Source organism: Silurus meridionalis, chromosome 2 (assembly GCF_014805685.1).
Source record: "Silurus meridionalis isolate SWU-2019-XX chromosome 2, ASM1480568v1, whole genome shotgun sequence".
NCBI lineage: Eukaryota > Metazoa > Chordata > Actinopteri > Siluriformes > Siluridae > Silurus > Silurus meridionalis.
Genome location: NC_060885.1, coordinates 16,949,043 through 16,968,257, shown reverse-complemented (window position 1 = coordinate 16,968,257; position 19,215 = coordinate 16,949,043). Strand labels below are relative to the sequence as shown.

Genomic DNA, 19,215 nt, shown 5'->3' with positions numbered 1-19,215 from the left:
CGATACAGACCAAACTGACAGTATGACTCAGACAGAAAAGAGGGATAAGCCAGTCATTCACCGAACACATGAAGAAAATAGTGAAGCAGATGATATTTTTGATGAATCCTACAAGGAGAAAGAGGGCTCTCTGACACCAATGAAGATAGTTTGGAGAAATGTTATGATGATGACTTTGCTGCACATTGGAGCTGTTTGGGGATTGATCCTAGTCCCTTCTGCTAAACCAATAACACTGTTCTGGGGTGGGTTATCTCTTCTGAATTATTCTATGCATTGATATCATTGTATTTAATACATGACATTATGCATTTGTTAAAATACAAATGCTTTTTTTCTATCATGGTGGTGTTTAATGTATTCTGGATGGGGATAAAAATTTCTCTTATCTAGTTTAACATATACTTGTTTAAATTATTTTGTTAAGATCTTAAGAGATAGAGTAGACATTTCCTCTTTATAGGAGTGTTTTTTGAAAAGCTAAGCAGCCTGATCTTTTCACAAAATCCTAGGTGAAGTCAGGAGTGATGTACTGTGACAAAACAGTAAGAGATTCACCACCTATGCAAAAACATCTCTGTGCAGGAATGTCACTCCTCTCAGCACTACTGTTTCTAAACAGGCAGGGAACTTTCTAGGGTACCTAAGAGATTACATACTATGCTTTTAAACCATGCACTTTAAAATGGTTCTGGTCCTGGGTGGCCCCAAGCAGCCTAAGAGTATTGTTTCTCATCCATAAATACCATAGAATTAGCAGTTCGGTGAAGAAAAGAACACCTGAACATTCATTAAAAAATGTGTCATTTTACAGCATGGGTGTGCTTCATGATTAGTGCCATGGGAATAACAGCTGGTGTACATCGGCTCTGGAGCCACAGATCCTATAAAGCTAAACTGCCATTAAGAATCTTCCTAGCCTTTGCAAACTCTATGGCCTTTCAGGTAAATGAATTTGCTTAAGTGATTTATCCTTGACCCAACTTAAATCTAATTGGTATAAAACAGGGATCATGTTTTTTGCTATTTTTATTTTTTGTTTAGCATGTTAAATAAGCTGAGTGATGTAGAGTCCCAGAGGTGTCTGTAAAGCATAGCCAAGGGACCAGTGTTAATTTTTATGCCTAAACTACCATTATCACAGTTATAAAACATTTTCTTAAGGAATTATAGTTGTTTGATTAGTCACTTGAATTTTATAGGTTCAATCCAAGCTTGAATAAAAAAGTCAGTAATTAATAGTGACTTATTGTATAATCAATATTGACTTATTGACAGACCTGCTGTTCTGTTGAATGACTATCCAGTAAATAAACATAATTGATAACCTCTGTAATCCTACTGACTCTGTGCAGGGTTTGTTGATAAGTCATGAGAGCAGTGGTAGTTGTAATTCCACAAGTTGTGTCTAGTCCTGCTAAATGTAATCTAGCATTTTTTTGTCTCAGATAGAAATACTTTAATAGTTAGGTGACAATTCCCCCTCTGCATATTATGGTTTGTCATTATGTAACACTGAATATAATTATACTACATAAGTAGCACCTGATAATTGCCGTCGGTGTTAATTCTGTCCATTCAGAATGATATCTATGAGTGGAGCAGAGACCACCGTGTCCACCACAAGCATTCAGAGACCAATGCAGATCCACATAATGCCAGTAGAGGCTTCTTCTTTTCCCATATTGGCTGGCTGTTCGTACGTAAGCACCCAGAAGTAATTGAAAAAGGAAGCAAGCTGGACCTCAGTGACCTCAAGGCGGATAGTATCGTTATGTTCCAGAGAAGGTATAAACATATATTTAAAAACTTGTAAATGTAATGATTAGAATACAGAAATCACTTTATTGTGTAAAGTAAATTGCATTAGTGTTTGGACAAACTCTGGGTTCTCTGCAGGAGGATCTAAAATGCAAAGTTTGTCCAAAGACCAATGCAATTTAAACGAATACCAAGTGAGCGTTTAATTAGTTACTTATTGGTCCAAAGACCAATACAAAGTGATGGGTTACTTGCATTTTATAAGTTTAATCCAAGCCTGAATGAAAAATTCTGTAATTAATATTTACTTATTGTATAATTAATATTGACTTATTGATAGAACTGATGTTCTGTTGAAGTTCTCAGATATTAAATATTTCCAGGCCAACAATAATTCATAGTTATTTGACCATATCCAACCAATAATGATTTTCATGCACTATGAAATTGAACCTATCATGGATGCAAGCATGAATACACTCTACAAATAGATGCAAGCAGGGTTTTTTCACTCACCCGGCCCCTTTTGAGTCAAAGTATTACTCACAATGTGTGGCGTGGCATGTTGATAAAAGCATCCCACCTCTGCCAAAAAACACGTCAGCTTACAGTGAATGAGTTGGGGACAGAAACCATCCCGTTTGTGTGCATGCAGTGGTACAGTCATCCTGGAATGTCATTGTGAAGGGATAAGCACATATACACTCAGTTAGTAGAACAATAACTTGCTTTTATATATTGTAGAAATAAATTGAAATTAAACAAAAAAGCCAGCTTTTACATCAAAGCACAACACACACACCCGCATATATATATATATATATATATATATATATATATATATATATATATATATATATATATATATATATATATTATTACGAGGGATTAAATGTTTATCTTTGTTTCACTGGCTTAGGTACTATAAGGCATCTGTGGTGCTGATTTGCTTCGTGTTTCCCACACTGGTGCCCTGGTACTTCTGGGGGGAAAGCCTGTGGGTGTCTTATTTAATCCCAGGACTGTTAAGATACGCTGTGGTCCTTAATGCTACCTGGCTGGTTAATAGTGCTGCCCACATGTGGGGTATGAGACCCTTTGATGCCAACATATACCCCAGAGAGAACAAATTTGTTGCTTCGGTGCTGTAGGTAGGACGATTTTAAATACACACTTATTTGTATATTTATAGGTTATAGATTACAAGGTTTTAAAAATAGAGCTTATTATTATGACAGTTCTTCAATTGTATGTAATCATTTTTAACAATTTTTACATTAATCATATGAGAATTTTGCAATGTAGAACATTATTCCTTCTTTAATATGTATTATTAGTATGTGCATATCATTATGAGGATACAGTAAGATTTTAATAAACATAATAAAATATTCCATTATACTTTGAATGTCTAAATACTGTGGTTATGATAGTTATTAATGATATAGATTTACAAGAAAAGGCACTATTAATATATAACGGCTTTTGTACTTGCTTTATTTCTGTAGAAATTCATTAGTTTGTTATTGTGGTTGGTTAATATTAGTTTTTTTCATTTCAGGGGAAGGCTTCCATAATTTCCATCACACGTTTCCATCTGACTATGCTACCAGTGAGTTTGGCAGTGTGCTGAACTTCACCACAGTGTTTATTGATTTTATGTGCTTCATTGGCCTTGCCCAAGACCGCAAGAGAACATCTCAGGAAGCAATTAAGGCTCGGGTTCAACGCACGGGTGATGGCAGTTACAATAGTGGCTAAGTAATTTCTTACATTTCAGAAGCCAAATGTGTCATGTAGAGCTAAACCCAAATCTAAATATATATATATATGTGATATGTGCAGTGAAATGTTCAGTGAAAATGCTAGTATTCATTATATTTCTAAAAGTGAGTTAAAATAAAAAAAATTCTTGATTACACAGACTAAGGATTATTGTTTCATATTTTGACATTTTAATATGAATCTGTGTGTACTTTAGTGCTGGAAAGATTAATTTGGAACATGATTTTGCTATAAATCAAAGGTACTGGAACAGTATTGCTTCAGCAGTGCATTCAGCTAAATCTAGTAGCTGAATGCACTGCTAAAGCAATACTGTTCCAGTTCCAGGAAATCATTATACAGCTTGTAAACATTGATAAACTGTGCAAGCTATACAATTACAGCTTATATAACCTTAACAATGTACTACTATTCGTTCCTTTGACACTTTTGATATACATTCAAGGCTCACAGACACAAGAAACTATTTTTTTTTTTAAACAGTTTCGCTGCAAACTGATACTGTTAATTTGCACACAGAGACATCTTACTGTCAATTCAAGAAATCTTTACAAATCTTCAGATTTCAATTTATGTAAATAAAAATGATATAAAAATTTACATTGTATGAAAAATCTTAATATATTATTAAATAAATGTATACAGTTTATAATAAACCTTCCTGTGACATGAAATTGCATAGATATTGGCATCCCTCTATTTAGTTCACATTCCTTTTGATAAGATGATAATATTTCTTTTGATAATTATTATTATAAGCTTATGACCATGAACACCTCTGAATTAAAAAAAATAGAATTCAGGTCAGAAAGTAAAAATGTATAAACAAGGTTATCTCTTCATTTCTATCAAAGACAGAGCAAACAAACACAGTCAGTTAAACAGGATCACATTTGGTAGACAGAGCTGTCAATTAGCTTAAACCTATTTCTACTAGAGCACAAGCAGTTAAGGTAAAAGCACCATGTTTTTTTTTACTGAACTCTAGTCTAATAAATGGAGTTCAGATTCCCTTTACTACAATAGAAACATTTCAGATGATTCAGATGATTAATCTGAAGATCATCAAATAGATGATCATCTAGTTTCTTCTCCAACCATTCTTCTTTAATGCTAAAAATGCCATGTACATTAATCTGATAAAAGCTCATTTTTTCTGGCATATAAGCCATTTCCTCTCAGAATGTAACAGCTGTTTTAACCAATTTCTGAATTCATAAAATTCAGGTACATAAACTCATCCACTTTCACCACCTCTTCATCCTGCAACCGCACCACTCCACTGCCCTCCCTCTCATTCACACACATGTACTCTGTCTTACTCTTACTGATTTTCATTCCCCTTCTCTCCAGCATGTACCTCCACCTCTCCAGGCTCTTCTCAACCTGCTCCCTACTCTCACCACAAATAACAATATCTCGTCCATCAACCTGTCCATCACCACTGCAAACAGGAAAGGACTCAGAGTCGATCCTTAAAGTGGTCCAACCTCTACCTTAAACCAGTCTGTCAATCCAACTGCACACATCACTGCTGTCACAATGTCCTGCACCACCATCACATACTTTTTTGCCACACCTGAGTTCCTTATACAATACCACAACACCTCTTTTGGCACCCTGTCATACATTTTCTCTAAATACACAAACACAATGCAACTCCTTCTGACCATCAACATTCTCAAAGCAAATATTGCATATGTAGTACTGATCAACTTTATTCCCCTGTAGTGACTGCAGGTCTGCACATCTTCCTTATTCTTAAAATTGGTACCAGCACACTCCTTCTCCATTAATCAGGCATCCTCTCACCTTTCAGAATTTCGTTAAACAAACTTGTTAAAAACTCCACTGCCATCTCTCCTATACATCTCCATGCGTCTATCGGTATGTCATCTGGTCCTACCGACTTTCCACTCTTCATCCTCTTAATAGCTGTTTTCACTTCCTTCTTACTAATCCTTTCCCTTTCCTGCTTCACCATCTCCACATCATCCAACCTTCTCTTTCTCTCGTTTTCCTTATTCATCAGCTGCTCAAAATACACCCTTTATCTTCTCAACACACTCTCCTCACTAGTCACTCATTTCCATCTCCATCCTTTATTGCTCTAACTTCCAACACATCCCAGCTCGGGTCCCTCTGCCTGGCCAATCAATATAAATCCTTTTATCCTTCCTTAGTGTCCAACTTCTCATACAGCTCCTCATATGCCTTTTCCTTGGCTTTCGCCACATCCTTATTTACCTGCTGCCGCATCTCCTTGTACGCCTGCCTTCTTTTCTCATCACTCTGCCGATCCCAATTCTGTTTTACCAACCTCTTTCTCCTTATGCTCTCCTGCACTTCCTCATTCCACCACCACGTCTTTTTGTCTTCCTTTTTATTTCCAGATGTCACACCAAGTACCTTTCTAGCTGCATCTTATTCTTCTTTCAGTCCTCACTCTTCTGCTCTTCTTCTTTACCTCCAAAGGTAAAAAAAGTTGTCCCTTTCTGTAAAATTTAATAAATAAACATTTCGAAAAGAATTTTATGAGTTGCATGTTGATTTTTTTATGGATGATAACTTAAAAATATAGCAGTTACAGTCTTTATCAGCCAGCATTACTACAGGTGGCACAAATGTATAAAATGTTCAAATAAATTTTATCCTATTTCTTTTATTTGGGAACCTGTAATATTCACGTATTTCTATCATCATAGTGTTTTTTGTAAAAATAAACAAAAACTGCAGCTTGTATTTAAAAACTAAGAGTTGAATGATTGCAAATGATTGCTGAGGTTAGACGCAGGTGCTGGCATTGCATAAGCCTACGTGGTTTTAGAAAGTGTGTGTGTGTGTGTGTGTGTGTGTGTGTGTGTGTGTGTGTGTGTGCATGCGTGTGTTTGACACTAGCCCCCTCTGCTGACTACAAACTGGAGAGCGCTCTTGCAGTCTTGATGCAGGTACAGGTGCTACTAAATACACCCACTGCAAAAAATAGAGTACCAGTTAAAATCTTGGGCAAACCTGATCCTTCAGTATTTCTTTTTTTATTTGTATTATTTTCAACATTGTACCTTAAACCTGAAGAAAGAACACATTTGAAATTATGTTGTAAACAGAAAAATGTTAAACAACCAAGGAATATGTTTTAGATTTTAGATTGTCCAAAGTATCTACATTTAGCTTAAATGCCATCTTGGCAAACTTCTTTCATCAGATTCACGAGGTAGTCACCTAGGAATGGTTTTCAATTCACAGTTATGCCTTGTGAAGTGTTATTTTTTTATATTCTTGCCTTCTTATTGTGCTTTAGACCATTATCTGTTTTGTGCAGAGGAAAGCATGGGTGCAGAGTGAATAGTCCCATTAGTCCTGCTACAACTACCGTACAAATCCATATGATGGCTAGAAACACTTCGTTAATTAAAGAGAAAAGACAATCCATTATTATTTTAAGAAATGAAGGTCAGTATAAAAAATCACAAGAACTTTAAATGTATTCCCACGTGCAGTCTCCAAAACTACCAAATACTTTGATGAAACAGGCTCTCATGAGGACTGTCCCAGGAAAGGAAGACCAAGAGCTACATCTGCTGCAGGGATGTTTATTACAAGTATCAGCCTCAAAAACCACCAATCTACATAAATCTACATAATAAATCAAATACATTAGATCAGTGAAAAGAACAGTTGACATTTTTGTTTTAATGAATCAGAATCTGAGATTTTTTGTTCTAAATGCCATATATATATTTTTTTTAATGTACATAGAGTGAAAGGATGGCTTTCCAATGTGTGGTTTCCACTATGAAGCCTGAAAGAGGTGTGATGGTGTGGGGGGTTCTTTTATGGTAACACCAACATGACTATCACAACATTGTGCAGCACCATGCCATCCCTTCTGGTTTGCACTTAATGGGACTATAATTTGTTTTCCAACAGGACACTGACCACAAACACACTCTAGGTTATGTAAGAGCTATTTGTTCAAGAAGGAGATCGATGGAGTGCTGAATTAGATGACCTAGCCTTCACAGTCACCTAATCTAAATCCATCTGAGATGGTTTGGGATGGGTTGTACCAGCAGCCAACAAGCACTCAACACCTCTTGGAACTCCTCAAGATTGTTGTAAAATCATTTTAGGTGACAACCTCATGAGGCGGACTGAGAAAATGGCAAGAAATTGCGATGCTCTCATAAAAAAAATAAAAATAAATGGCTACTTTAAAGAATCAAAAATTCTACAGAGTCTGGAAGTGGAGATAATTCAGTAGAACAAGTGTATATAAATTAGTTCATCTGCTCAAATCCCAGAACCACCAAACAAGACATGTCAGCTCAGTCATATTCTGCCTCCGAAAAATTATTGTGTTATTGAAATATATTACAATACAAAACTTAAACTTTATAGGAGCTTATTTTATCCTATAATACGATTGTACAGAACTTTAATGTAGCCTAATATATTTTAAAACATTAATGAAAACTTTTACAGCAATTTAACAGTGCCCTTTATACACCCCATTACTGTATTACTGTTTAAATGGCTCATACTTCAGCTAATAATTTGTGTTGTTGTTAGTAATTAATAAAAATATATATTTTTTATTATATACAAAAATAATAATGCTGAAATAAAATATAATAGAAATTAAAAAATATATAAAGTTGTTTGTGCCACACGTTTATAATCATTGATTTGACAATTAGACTGCACAAAAAGTATTTATTATTTATATCACAGTCACTGCAAAAATTGTAGATTGCTCAAAATTAAATCCCGTCTGTGGATTTATCATGTTTATGAAGTCTATGGGGTACATCACATGTTTAGTTAAACCAAGTTTACTTTTTCTTTCTTTCTTTCTTTCTTTCTTTCTTTCTTTCTTTCTTTCTTTCTTTCTTTCTTTCTTTAGTCGCAGAATTGACTCATTTACAGATTATACTTGCGAATCAAATCACTAGTGGGTGGGCAAATTCATGACTTAACCATTATCCTAGAAAAAAAGAAAAATTATTTCCGGCCCTTTCAGGTCATAATCCAGAGGCATCTCTTTATAATAACGTTCCTTAATCTTAAATTAGACCGAACATGAGCTGTGATAAAAACGGGAGATTATTGAAGATTACAACAAAAGATCTTTGAGTTTGTCAGGATTAGGAGAGCAAACACAATGTTGTCATGACCTGTTCATTTCATTACATCGATCGGCACCGTTCCTATTCATTTCATCCTCTTAAATCTGTCTCTTTTTCACTCCTGCATCTGATAAAGTTGGTCTATTCTGAAAGCTTCTGCAGCAGATTATAGAGTCCGGTATTAGACGCATTCAGCACACGAATCCTAGATCAGATTTGTGATTTGTTATATTTATAGGCAAAGCCATTTCTACAGAATGAGGTTGTTCTGGATTAAGGATGATTGAATATAAAGTCTGCACTGAAGAAAAAAAATCAATACAAATAAAGTGCACTAATTTCCTCAACAGAGAAGAATCGAAATAACATTTGGCGTTTGATCGGGGCGATAATCCTTGAGCATCCTTGGTTCCCAGGCTACTGTATCACACTGACTAAATAGAGTTTTTGAGGAGATCAGCGATCTCCAGTCCGAATTCATATGGATTCGCCCCAACTGTTAAGGCACCCTGAGCTCTTCCCCGCTATTTGGCCCCGGGGAAACCACTGTGCCCTTTTGATCATTTCAGTCTCAGCTAGGCACAATAGTGCTGATTGGCTGAAAGGCTAAGAAGGGGGGAAAAGGCTTTAATTAAGCAGATAATCTCGGTTTGGGATGAGAGCAGATCCATTTCAGAGGCTGCCTGTAGCTTATATAGACTCTACTGCGCCTGATTCCGTTTTCTAGCCTAACAGCTGGCTTTAACAGCGAGCTCTCAGGATGTTCATCCATTTGGACGTTTATTATTACATTTTCATCTTAATGGTTCACATGAAATCGTGCTGCAGCTGGTAAGTTACTTTTACACTTTAACATATGATAGTAACAAAAAACAAAGCAAAAAAAAAAGTACTGTCACTTTCAATCCAATTAATAAGTACAACGGTTTTATTCAATAAAAAAACTAAAAAAAATAAAAGATATTGCATTCATCAATCATTGAACTTGTTGGAACGATTTTTGCATTTAAACGATTTTGTAGCTGATCTAAATCCATTTGGTTTTATTCCTCATATGTTATACCTGATTGTATATCTGATATAGCTGATTCTTCTGGTGCAGTGGTCAGAATGATCTGTTATTTAATGACCTCTGTGATATTTGATATTTCTTTTTATTTCAAAGCAAAACATTTTTATTTAAATTTCTCAATTTGTGATGACCATGGAGAATAGTGAAATGTTTGCCTGGTTTCTTTATAACCAGGTTTTTGTCAATATTATAATAACAATAACAATAATATTACTAATAAAAAATAATCATAATTATAATAATAATTATATAAACGTATTTAACATATTTTACAAATTAGAACCTTAATGCATGTTCAGAAAGTGTGCTTTCATGTATTTTCTGTTTGAAGACATTTTCTTTTCTGCATTCAGCCTAACAGATGGCAAATATAATTGAATAGGCATGTATATTAATAGTACAAACAAACAAACAAACAAACATTTGTGTTTTCTAATAACGTTTCTATTTATAGGCTTTATAACTGTATTTAACCATATTTCTTAATGTGGTCTATTAATTATAACACATTTTCTATCCAACTTAGTTACATGTCATACACATACACATACACAGCTTTTTATTCAGATTAAGATTTTTATGACAAGATTATTTTTTATTAATGTGTACATATTGCATTTAAATAATTGTATACATTTAAGAAATCGACATGGTATCATAAATGCTTTTCATGTACTGTATATAATATAAATCTGAAAAATAAAAGGATGACTATTATTTTTTGTTTGTTTGATGGACATCATTTGCACAAAATGCAACCTTTTAACATTTTGTGTAGAAAATTGTTGGACATAGGAAGAGCTAACACTATTGCTCTGTGTTCCAGGTCAGTGAATAATTTCCTGATGACTGGCCCAAAAGTAAGCTAACTTCCTTTTGATCTTTATCTAAAATCAAAGTACCAATATATCTCATCACTGATTTAAGTAGATCATTATTTTAGGAGGAATGATTACACTACAAATGGTGCATGCCAGTGACATTTTTTTACCCTCACAGCACATTATCTGATATTAGGAAAGACTACAACTCACAATTTTTGTCCTTAAGTTTTTATTCCAATTAAACTTATTTACATTGTGAGAGGTTCAGCTGTTCTGCATGGAGCAGTTTCAGTAAACAAAACCACTTTTGATCTTGATTGATGAATAACATGAGATCATTTGTGCCTGCAAAAGGTTAAATCAAAGTGTGTTTGTGTGTGTGTGTGTGTGTGTGTGTGTGTGTGTGTGTGTGTGTGTGTGTGTGTGTGTGTGTGTGAGTCAGTGTGGGTGTTAAAAGGATCAAATTGTTTAAGTATTTCTGCTTTTGCAGGCTTACCTGATCTATTCCAGTAGCGTAGCTGCAGGCGCTCAGAGTGGGATTGAGGAATGCAAGTATCAGTTTGCGTGGGAGCGCTGGAACTGTCCAGAACGAGCCCTTCAGCTTTCCACCCACAGTGGTCTCAGAAGTGGTAAGTGTGTGTAATTGAAATAAAAATACTTGTTTTGTTTGTCCCAGTACATTTAATAAATGTAACTGTATTTGACAATCCAATGTGCTAGTATATGGTGTAATTTATCTATTACAGAAACAACATTCGGTCATAGTAAACTGATTCAAAACTTTTTGAACACTGTTTACTGTAGCCACATATATATTTTTCTCCACTCAGTCAAACTTTGCGTGTAGGTGAGCAAATAGAAAGCCACCTAGATGCTATTGTGAGGCAGCATGAGGGAGTGAAATGGATGTCCTCTTAATCTGAAGGGTGTGGGTCAAAGGTTTGCCTTAGATTCCTTTCACAGGGAATTCTTCAAGTGCTAAAAAGAAACCTGACCCAGTCTAGTGCCGACCCCTGCCTAATTGAGAGACTGCTGAGCTTATGCCAACTGTGCGCTTCACTGTTTCATTCAACAAACAAACCCATGCGCAGTCATAAATAGTATTTAATATCTTTTCTGTACTTACAGGGAAATGCAGAGAAATGTAAGTGATCGTGTAGGTCATGCTGGGCACAAAAATAAGTACTCAAAAATAAGATAATTTCAATTCCATTTCTCTTTGCAGCAACTCGGGAGACGGCATTTGTACATGCCATCAGTTCTGCTGGGGTTATGTACACTCTCACAAGGAACTGCAGCTTGGGTGACTTTGATAATTGTGGCTGTGATGACACCAGGAACGGTCAACGAGGTACATACATGTACTATAAATAAGAACACTATGTTGTACACAATGACAGCCAGTGTGAATGGTGTGAATGGTCTGGAGATCATCCCAGGTTCTCCTTATAGGAACATTGGGCACATATTTTATTTTTTTGCATTTGCTTAACTATCACAAGAGATGTACATGCTACTAGTTTGTGTGGTATTATATTGAAATTGTGGTTATGTTTCAGGTGGTCAAGGCTGGTTGTGGGGAGGCTGCAGTGATAATGTGGGCTTTGGTGAGGCCATCTCTAAACAGTTTGTGGATGCATTAGAAACTGGGCAGGATGCACGTGCTGCCATGAACCTGCACAACAATGAAGCTGGACGCAAGGTATCCTGAATATTAAAGAAGGCTTCTCTGGTTTCTCCCACGGACTTTACCCTATGAGAGGGTGCTAGAGATAGTTTGCTAGAGTGGGGGATTTAGTCCTGCACTACAAGATGGGACTTGAAACATATTCAGTTCTCCTGGCCACCAACAGAATTTAAAGTGCCTTTTGAATCATTTTAGTGCTTCCAGTGATCGCTTACCACCCAAGAGTTTCATTCATGGCCTTATAAGCAAGGTGCCACTCATTCCCCCAACAGTGTTTGCGCTGTACCAGATGGGCCTATTTACAGCCTGTGAATGTCCTTTATGACAAGACCTCAACTCAAGATTCTTGGGATCAGTGGTGCGAGCTTAATTAGAAGACCTAGGGGGCCACACGTTGCAAAGGTCCTGTATTCTGTTGCTTCTCGAATAAGCATTTAGTTTTATTCTAGCAATAAGGATCTTACATTTATGTTGGTCTTTGTTGCACTTGAGAGAGCCACAGGCATCACATCCATGCAGCTGAAGAGCTTTGTTTTTCCTGCCAGTACCCCGTCTGCAGGTTTTGTCAGCTCACTATGGCACCTGGAGCATCATTGTAACTAAAAAAAAAATGCAAAAGAATTCTTTTTCATTTCATCCTGAATGGATTAACCATTGGGTCTGCCCATGGCAGAAAACATGTTGACAATGGCCTTGCTAAATAAATACTCCCCTTTCCTGTGCTGAACAATTCGGCTCGCTGTGAAACCTTGATTCTGCCTCCTATCAAGAGCAAATACCTCCATGAGAAAAGAGATGCTTCCTTTCAAATGACAGATGTTTGTTTCATCTGAAGTCAAGATATATTGTGAAGGCACAAAAGTAGAAAAAGAGAAACACCCAAGCTTGAACCTTGAACCTGCTTTTCTTTATTCAAATGAATTCCTTTTTTTTTGTCAAGTGGATGTTTTGGATATAGTCTGTCCAATAATAGGTTCATTGTGTGGTATCTTGAGAAATGATCAATTTAAATTCAAGTGTCTTTAAGATATGGAAAAGGGTACAAATGCTGAAATTAGAGAATGAACAATGCTCAAAAATGTTTGTTATTGAATTGCTGGTTAAGAGTGATGCATTCTTTTTTGAAGCACATTAGACATTTCTATCATTTGTGATCTTTTCTTACACCAGGCTGTGAAAGGGACCATGCAAAGGACGTGTAAATGCCATGGTGTATCCGGCAGCTGCACCACCCAGACCTGCTGGCTTCAGTTGCCTGAATTTCGAGAAGTGGGCAACTACCTAAAAGAGAAGTACTATCGTGCCATTAAGGTGGACCTCCTGCGTGGTGCAGGTAACAGTGCAGCCAGTCGCGGGGCTGTCACTGAGACATTCAGCTCCATCTCTCGCAAGGAGCTGGTGCACCTGGAGGATTCTCCTGATTACTGCGTTGAGAACCGTACCCTAGGCCTTCCAGGCACAGAAGGCCGTGAGTGCTTGAAAAAGGGCAAAAATCTGAGTAAGTGGGAGAAACGTAGCTGCAAGCGACTATGCAGTGACTGTGGCCTGGCTGTGGAGGAACGCAGGGCAGAGACTGTATCCAGCTGCAACTGCAAATTCCACTGGTGTTGTGCGGTGAAATGTGAGCAATGCCGCAAGACTGTCACCAAGTACTATTGTGTGCGAGCCAAGCAGGTTAAGAACGATAGCGCAAGTCGAGGGAAAAGTCTCCGTTTAAAGAAGAAGCACTAAAGTGTTTTTTTAAGGATTAAAAATGACAGTGTAATCTTTAATATATTCAACCTGAGTTTTGACTTAGCAATTAAAAACACTGACATTGAAAAAGAACACATACAATACACAAACAAATAATAAATATCAAATATTAAATAGCACTGAAAACTATATTTAATCATAAAATAGGGTTCACTAGACTATGAATGAGACATTCTTTAAAAAAGAATGTCTCCCAGAATTCCAGCACCAGAACTTTATCTCAGTATTCTTGCTATTATATTACATCTGAATCTGAAAAGAAAAAACACCAACAATTACATGTTATGGTGTTGTCTTATGGGGATAATAATCACACTCTCTGTAAATGATCTGTAAATAAGATGAAGCACTTTGTATATTGTTAATTTATTTCATATATGTAGTAGTGTTTTGCTGGATAGTTTTTTGTTTATTTCATATTATGTCCCGTAACGTTTACGATTAAAGATATGTAATGTGTCTTTTCATAATTCATAACTTTTTAAAAATGATTATTAATTGGTAAGTATGTACTATATAAATAGGAATGGTACGCTCATGTATTTGGTCACAAAAACTGGTTCATAGTGGTTAGGGGTAATCTGGTAAATCTTGAATCTACCTAAAAATATCAAATTGAATACTCCATACAGATCCAGAGTACATACATGTATACATTGCTAATTTTTTATTTAAACTGTTCCTATATAATTACTTACTACTATAGATTTTTTTTTTACCAGGATTGCATATTTTAAGCATGCCATGTAGACTAGCTAATTCTTTTTTGGATTTAGTATCAGATAACCCTGGGGCAACGTAACAATGAGAAAAAAGTTTTAATTATAGTCTTCCTTCCTTCACACCTCTCTCAATTTCTTCTATTCAAATGCCCTTTTTTTCTATCTAAGTAATCCTCAAAGAGCTCCCAACGCCTTGGCACTTGGATGTTTCTTTACTGTTTAATACTGGTTTAATTAACTTTGTCGAGACAGAGGGAAAACATGGACCAAGTCGCCCCTCAAATTATCTTGCTTCTAATTTTGTATGCTAATCTCCTTTTCACGCCATCATCTTGGGGGAAAAAATGTTGGGAAACTTCATGTGGCCTGTATTGGGCTTCCTGTGGATGTTTTATTCCAAGCCCACCTATTTGGCTCCTTTCACTCCTCTAGGGCCTTCCTTTGCTCGATTTAACAATGAATGGCGAGCTAATCAGCTCCCTCGGTAATGCACCACTGCTGAAGAAGCTAATCCCTCTCTCCTCCTCCTTCAATGGCCTGTTGCCTTCAAAGGGACTTTGGGAAAAGGCTTTGCATGGATTCACACTATTTGATGAATAGAAGTTAGTTCAAGTATTGTACCTAGACAAGGAGGGTTCATAAACAAATACTTGCCAGCTTCCATCCCACCTGCAGAAGTGCCAGCCCTACTGTAGCATGCAATGACAAAAAACTGAGGCTCAGCAAAAGTGATATCCGATTAAAAAGCCTAATTAAATCTACACTAAGTGATGAATTAATGCATGTAAAGCACAGTCTGCTTTACTTAGAGTCTTGTCATTGGAGCACCTTGCTGATCTTATTTGCATCCTCTTGCCTCCAGCTGATTTAGGATTCCTCCTGTCCAAGTTAAATTTAGTCACCTGAATAAATTATGAATGAATTAATGTTTTATCAGTTCACTTGTCTGCAAGGTTTTTTTTTATTATTATTATTTTTATAATATTAGGTCTATTAAAATAAGTTATTAAATGTGTTTGCTATTTAGGGTCATTAAAGAAATCAAATTAAAACACCATCATTAGAAAGCTTTTAAACATGTAAAATAAAATATTTCAATTAAAATGATGTTGCATTACGTAGGCAGAATATAAAAAAAAAACACAAATGTAATGACATCACATCTTTGTCTTCACAACTATACATTAAAGCTGCTTAGCTTGGTATTTAATGGTTAAATGGTGTGAGTTCAGTAAATGTACCTTTATTGCTAAACCTAATTTCTACTTTGGGTGTGTCTTGCCACTTGTGATTTGCAGTGTGACACTTTATAGGATGTTTCCACATAACAAAATTAGGAGCTGTGCATGCATCTAGGTCTAAATTTCCTCACGTGGTTCAGAAAAACAGTGTGCATTTCCAAAATCACTGAACCATTAATCATTCTTTGTGACTTCTTCTATGTTTCTGGGACACAGGCTAATATACTGTATTTGTGCCACTTAAAAATGTTGAATCTTGTAGAGGAAATAAAATATAGACACAATGCTTGTCTATAGAAATGTAATTGTCAAGTCTCATTTCAGAATTATTTTGATATATACTTGATCCTGATCTTCATTTTGATTTATACTTATGTAAAATATAAACACAATTTAGCAAATTATTTCTTCCATCACATAAAGTCATAATAAAACCTTCAAAGGATGGATTACATATAAAAGTTCTGTTAAACCTTAACTAATGGGATTTGTGGCTTAGGAGCTTTGGACACACAGCACCAATAGAGAGGTGCAGAGTCAGTAGGATGTGCTGAGAGGAAACAATAAAATGACTGATGAAGATTCTTGTTTAGACACATGGTAAAGCCTGGAGTGAAAGATTGAATCAAACTTTACTTTTCCTTTTGATTTAGCAACAAGGAAATACTTATGTTATCCCAGAATCAACAGATCATTTTACTGGAAATTCTCGAGTTTTAAACTGGAAAAATTAAAATTTCTTCTCGTAAATTCTTTCTCGTAATCTTTTTAAGATGTGCATTTGGTTCTTTGTAAGTTTTAAACTTGAAAATGTCGATTTACAACTTGAAAATTCTGAGTTTTTAAATCGGATTTTCTCCGTTCCTTCCTTTCCAACTCTGTTTTTTTTTAATCCCATATTAGCCCGAACACGCCGTGTAATCTCCGTCGTAAATTACACACATTTTCCGATAGAAACCATCACACACGTTTTAACGAATTCCACTAGAAATACTATTACAGACATTCAAATTGTATCTAGTAAAACGATTACCAAATGGGTTTAATTTCTGTAGTGCGTTAGTGTACACCATTAAACAATTAACATCAAGCCAATGAAACTATTGTAGAAACTTCCCGAAATCTGTGTGCGTAATCTTAATGGTGCATATTGGCGACCAGTAGGTTCCACTATGTGGTGTTCAAGTTGGCACAGGCGTTCTACTGGTCTCCATTAGAGATAACATACAATCAATAGAAGGCAAAACATATGAATAGAGACAGTGACTTTTGCAGATTCCATTGAAATCAGTAAAATTCCCTTTATAGCAATTAAAAGCATTACAAACTCTAAACCTCAGCATGTGCTCACACATAATGTGTGATTTACATTTGTACATTTTTCATGAAAATTGATTTATATGAGGCAGTATTTACGGTAATATAAAGACAATGTAGTTATATAATATGTATATATGATATGTCGCTAAACTGTTAGGATTCTAAGTCTCACTTTTTTTTTAACTTCTATTAAAGTATGAGGTTTAAGTGATATCTAAAAAAACTGCAAAAAGATTTAGACTTGAACGAAGGCACATGGTATATGTCAATATGTGAGAGTTGTGCTACAGTTCCATCTGCTGGTGAACTGAAGGAAAATGCCAGTATCACTATCTAATATATAATAATACTAATATTAATATCAGACTACAACTATTTTAAATCTTATTGAACATCACCCTGCGTTTTGTATGATAAGAAAATTCAAGACACGACAGTCTTCATTTTGCTTATCATACAAATATTTTGCATTTAAAACTGTAATTAAACAGAATATAGAAAACAAAAACAATCAAAATGAGATGCAGAATCTTGGCTGTTCAGCATTGAAGATGTTATATGCTTTCTAGGCTGTGTAAATGTAAGCACATTTGTGATGCGGACCATGTTAATCTTTTATACAAACGGATTTAAAAGATTTTAAGCCTTATTGCTTCCATTGAAGCATGCGTTCAGATGACACTAAAAATGTCTAAAGTCTAAAATGGACGATCAGTTTTTATACAAGCTTGTGAAATCTGTGTCAGTGTAAGTGCACACTGTCATTAAAAATGGAACATGAAATCTAAAATTCATGTAAAATAAAGCTACTCTAATATATATATTTTTTACGAATCATTTCACTATTCACAGAATATCATTTATAATAAAATCTATTGTGTTAAATTGAAAAAGAGTCCTGAATCCTGAGCAAAAGCATGTTCACTAGTGGTCTCAGACCTTTGCATTCCCACTGTGTGTGTGTGAGTATCTGTATAAACTTATACAGAAAAATTATCTACATAATAAGCTTAATCTGTTGCCTAAACAATGTTTGAGGACAATATAGTGAATCAAATAAATCAAAACAAAATAGAGTCACTCGAACACTGAACTAAGCCTGTTTTGGTGAAAAGGTTTGTCATGGACTATATAGCTTAACTGACCTACATGAACATTTTGAATCTTATTTGTAAGTGAACTGAATGATCAAAGCTTAGATATATCAAGCTTTACCATCAGTAATAAGAGGTATAAGTCAGGGCCAGTCTAGCACTATTATTTAGGCCAGGAATCTAGGTCCAGGCCACATACACTATATATATATATATATATATATATATATATATATATATATATATATATATATATATATATATATATATATATAGTGTCATCACATGATTCATCAACTGTGTTAGTGCTTATTCTACTGGCTCTAGCACTTTCCCTATCAACAAACCCGCATATGCTTTATGGTAAACTTGACACAAGTACCATTATTATTTCAAATGTAATAATTATAATAAATATAGGAATATGTTATGCTACTGTTTTTTAACTGGAAATCCCCTTAACTGGAACATGACATGACTACTCTCTTTCTAAAGCTACTGCTACAAACAGAAAAAAATCAATAAATGATTTACAACCCCAACTCCAAAAAAGGTTGGACACTGTAAAAATTGTAAATAAAAACAGAATGAAATTAACCTGCATATCTCATAAACCCATATTTTATTTACATTAGAAAATAGAAAACATTTAAAATGTTTAAACTGAGAAATACATTTTAAGGAATAAAGAAGCCGATTGAGAATTTGATGGTTGCAACGCGTCTCAAAAAAGTCGGGACGGGGCAAAAAAAAAAAATCTGGAAAAAGTGCTTGTTATTAAACATTTTGCAACTAATTAGGTTCATTGGCAACAGATCAGTAAGA

At 35.3% G+C, this 19,215-nt stretch overlaps 2 protein-coding genes across 2 annotated transcripts; both read left to right on the top strand.

Moving 5' to 3' along the window:
• The first annotated feature begins 22 nt into the window (after positions 1–22).
• Positions 23–3,522, top strand: scdb (stearoyl-CoA desaturase b). Its single transcript, XM_046875834.1, is given in 6 exon segments — positions 23–245; positions 815–945; positions 1,583–1,788; positions 2,681–2,895; positions 2,898–2,912; positions 3,323–3,522. Coding segments are annotated over 6 exon segments (990 nt in total).
• A 5,837-nt stretch (positions 3,523–9,359) lies between these two features.
• wnt8b (wingless-type MMTV integration site family, member 8b) lies at positions 9,360–16,216 on the top strand. The gene is made up of 6 exons (XM_046874793.1): positions 9,360–9,506; positions 10,574–10,607; positions 11,062–11,200; positions 11,797–11,922; positions 12,131–12,273; positions 13,429–16,216. Exons 1-6 carry the CDS (start codon positions 9,436–9,438, stop codon positions 13,987–13,989), a joined length of 1,074 nt encoding a protein of 357 aa, XP_046730749.1. The 5' UTR covers positions 9,360–9,435; the 3' UTR covers positions 13,990–16,216.
• The last annotated feature ends 2,999 nt before the right edge of the window (positions 16,217–19,215 follow it).

Bases quoted from the DNA above. Each gene is read 5' to 3' on its own strand.
- wnt8b (XM_046874793.1), top strand. From the start codon at position 9,436: ATGTTCATCCATTTGGACGTTTATTATTACATTTTCATCTTAATGGTT. The intron at 11,201-11,796 runs GTAAGTGTGTGT...TTCTCTTTGCAG, and splicing joins CCACAGTGGTCTCAGAAGTG to CAACTCGGGAGACGGCATTT. The intron at 11,923-12,130 runs GTACATACATGT...GTTATGTTTCAG, and splicing joins CACCAGGAACGGTCAACGAG to GTGGTCAAGGCTGGTTGTGG.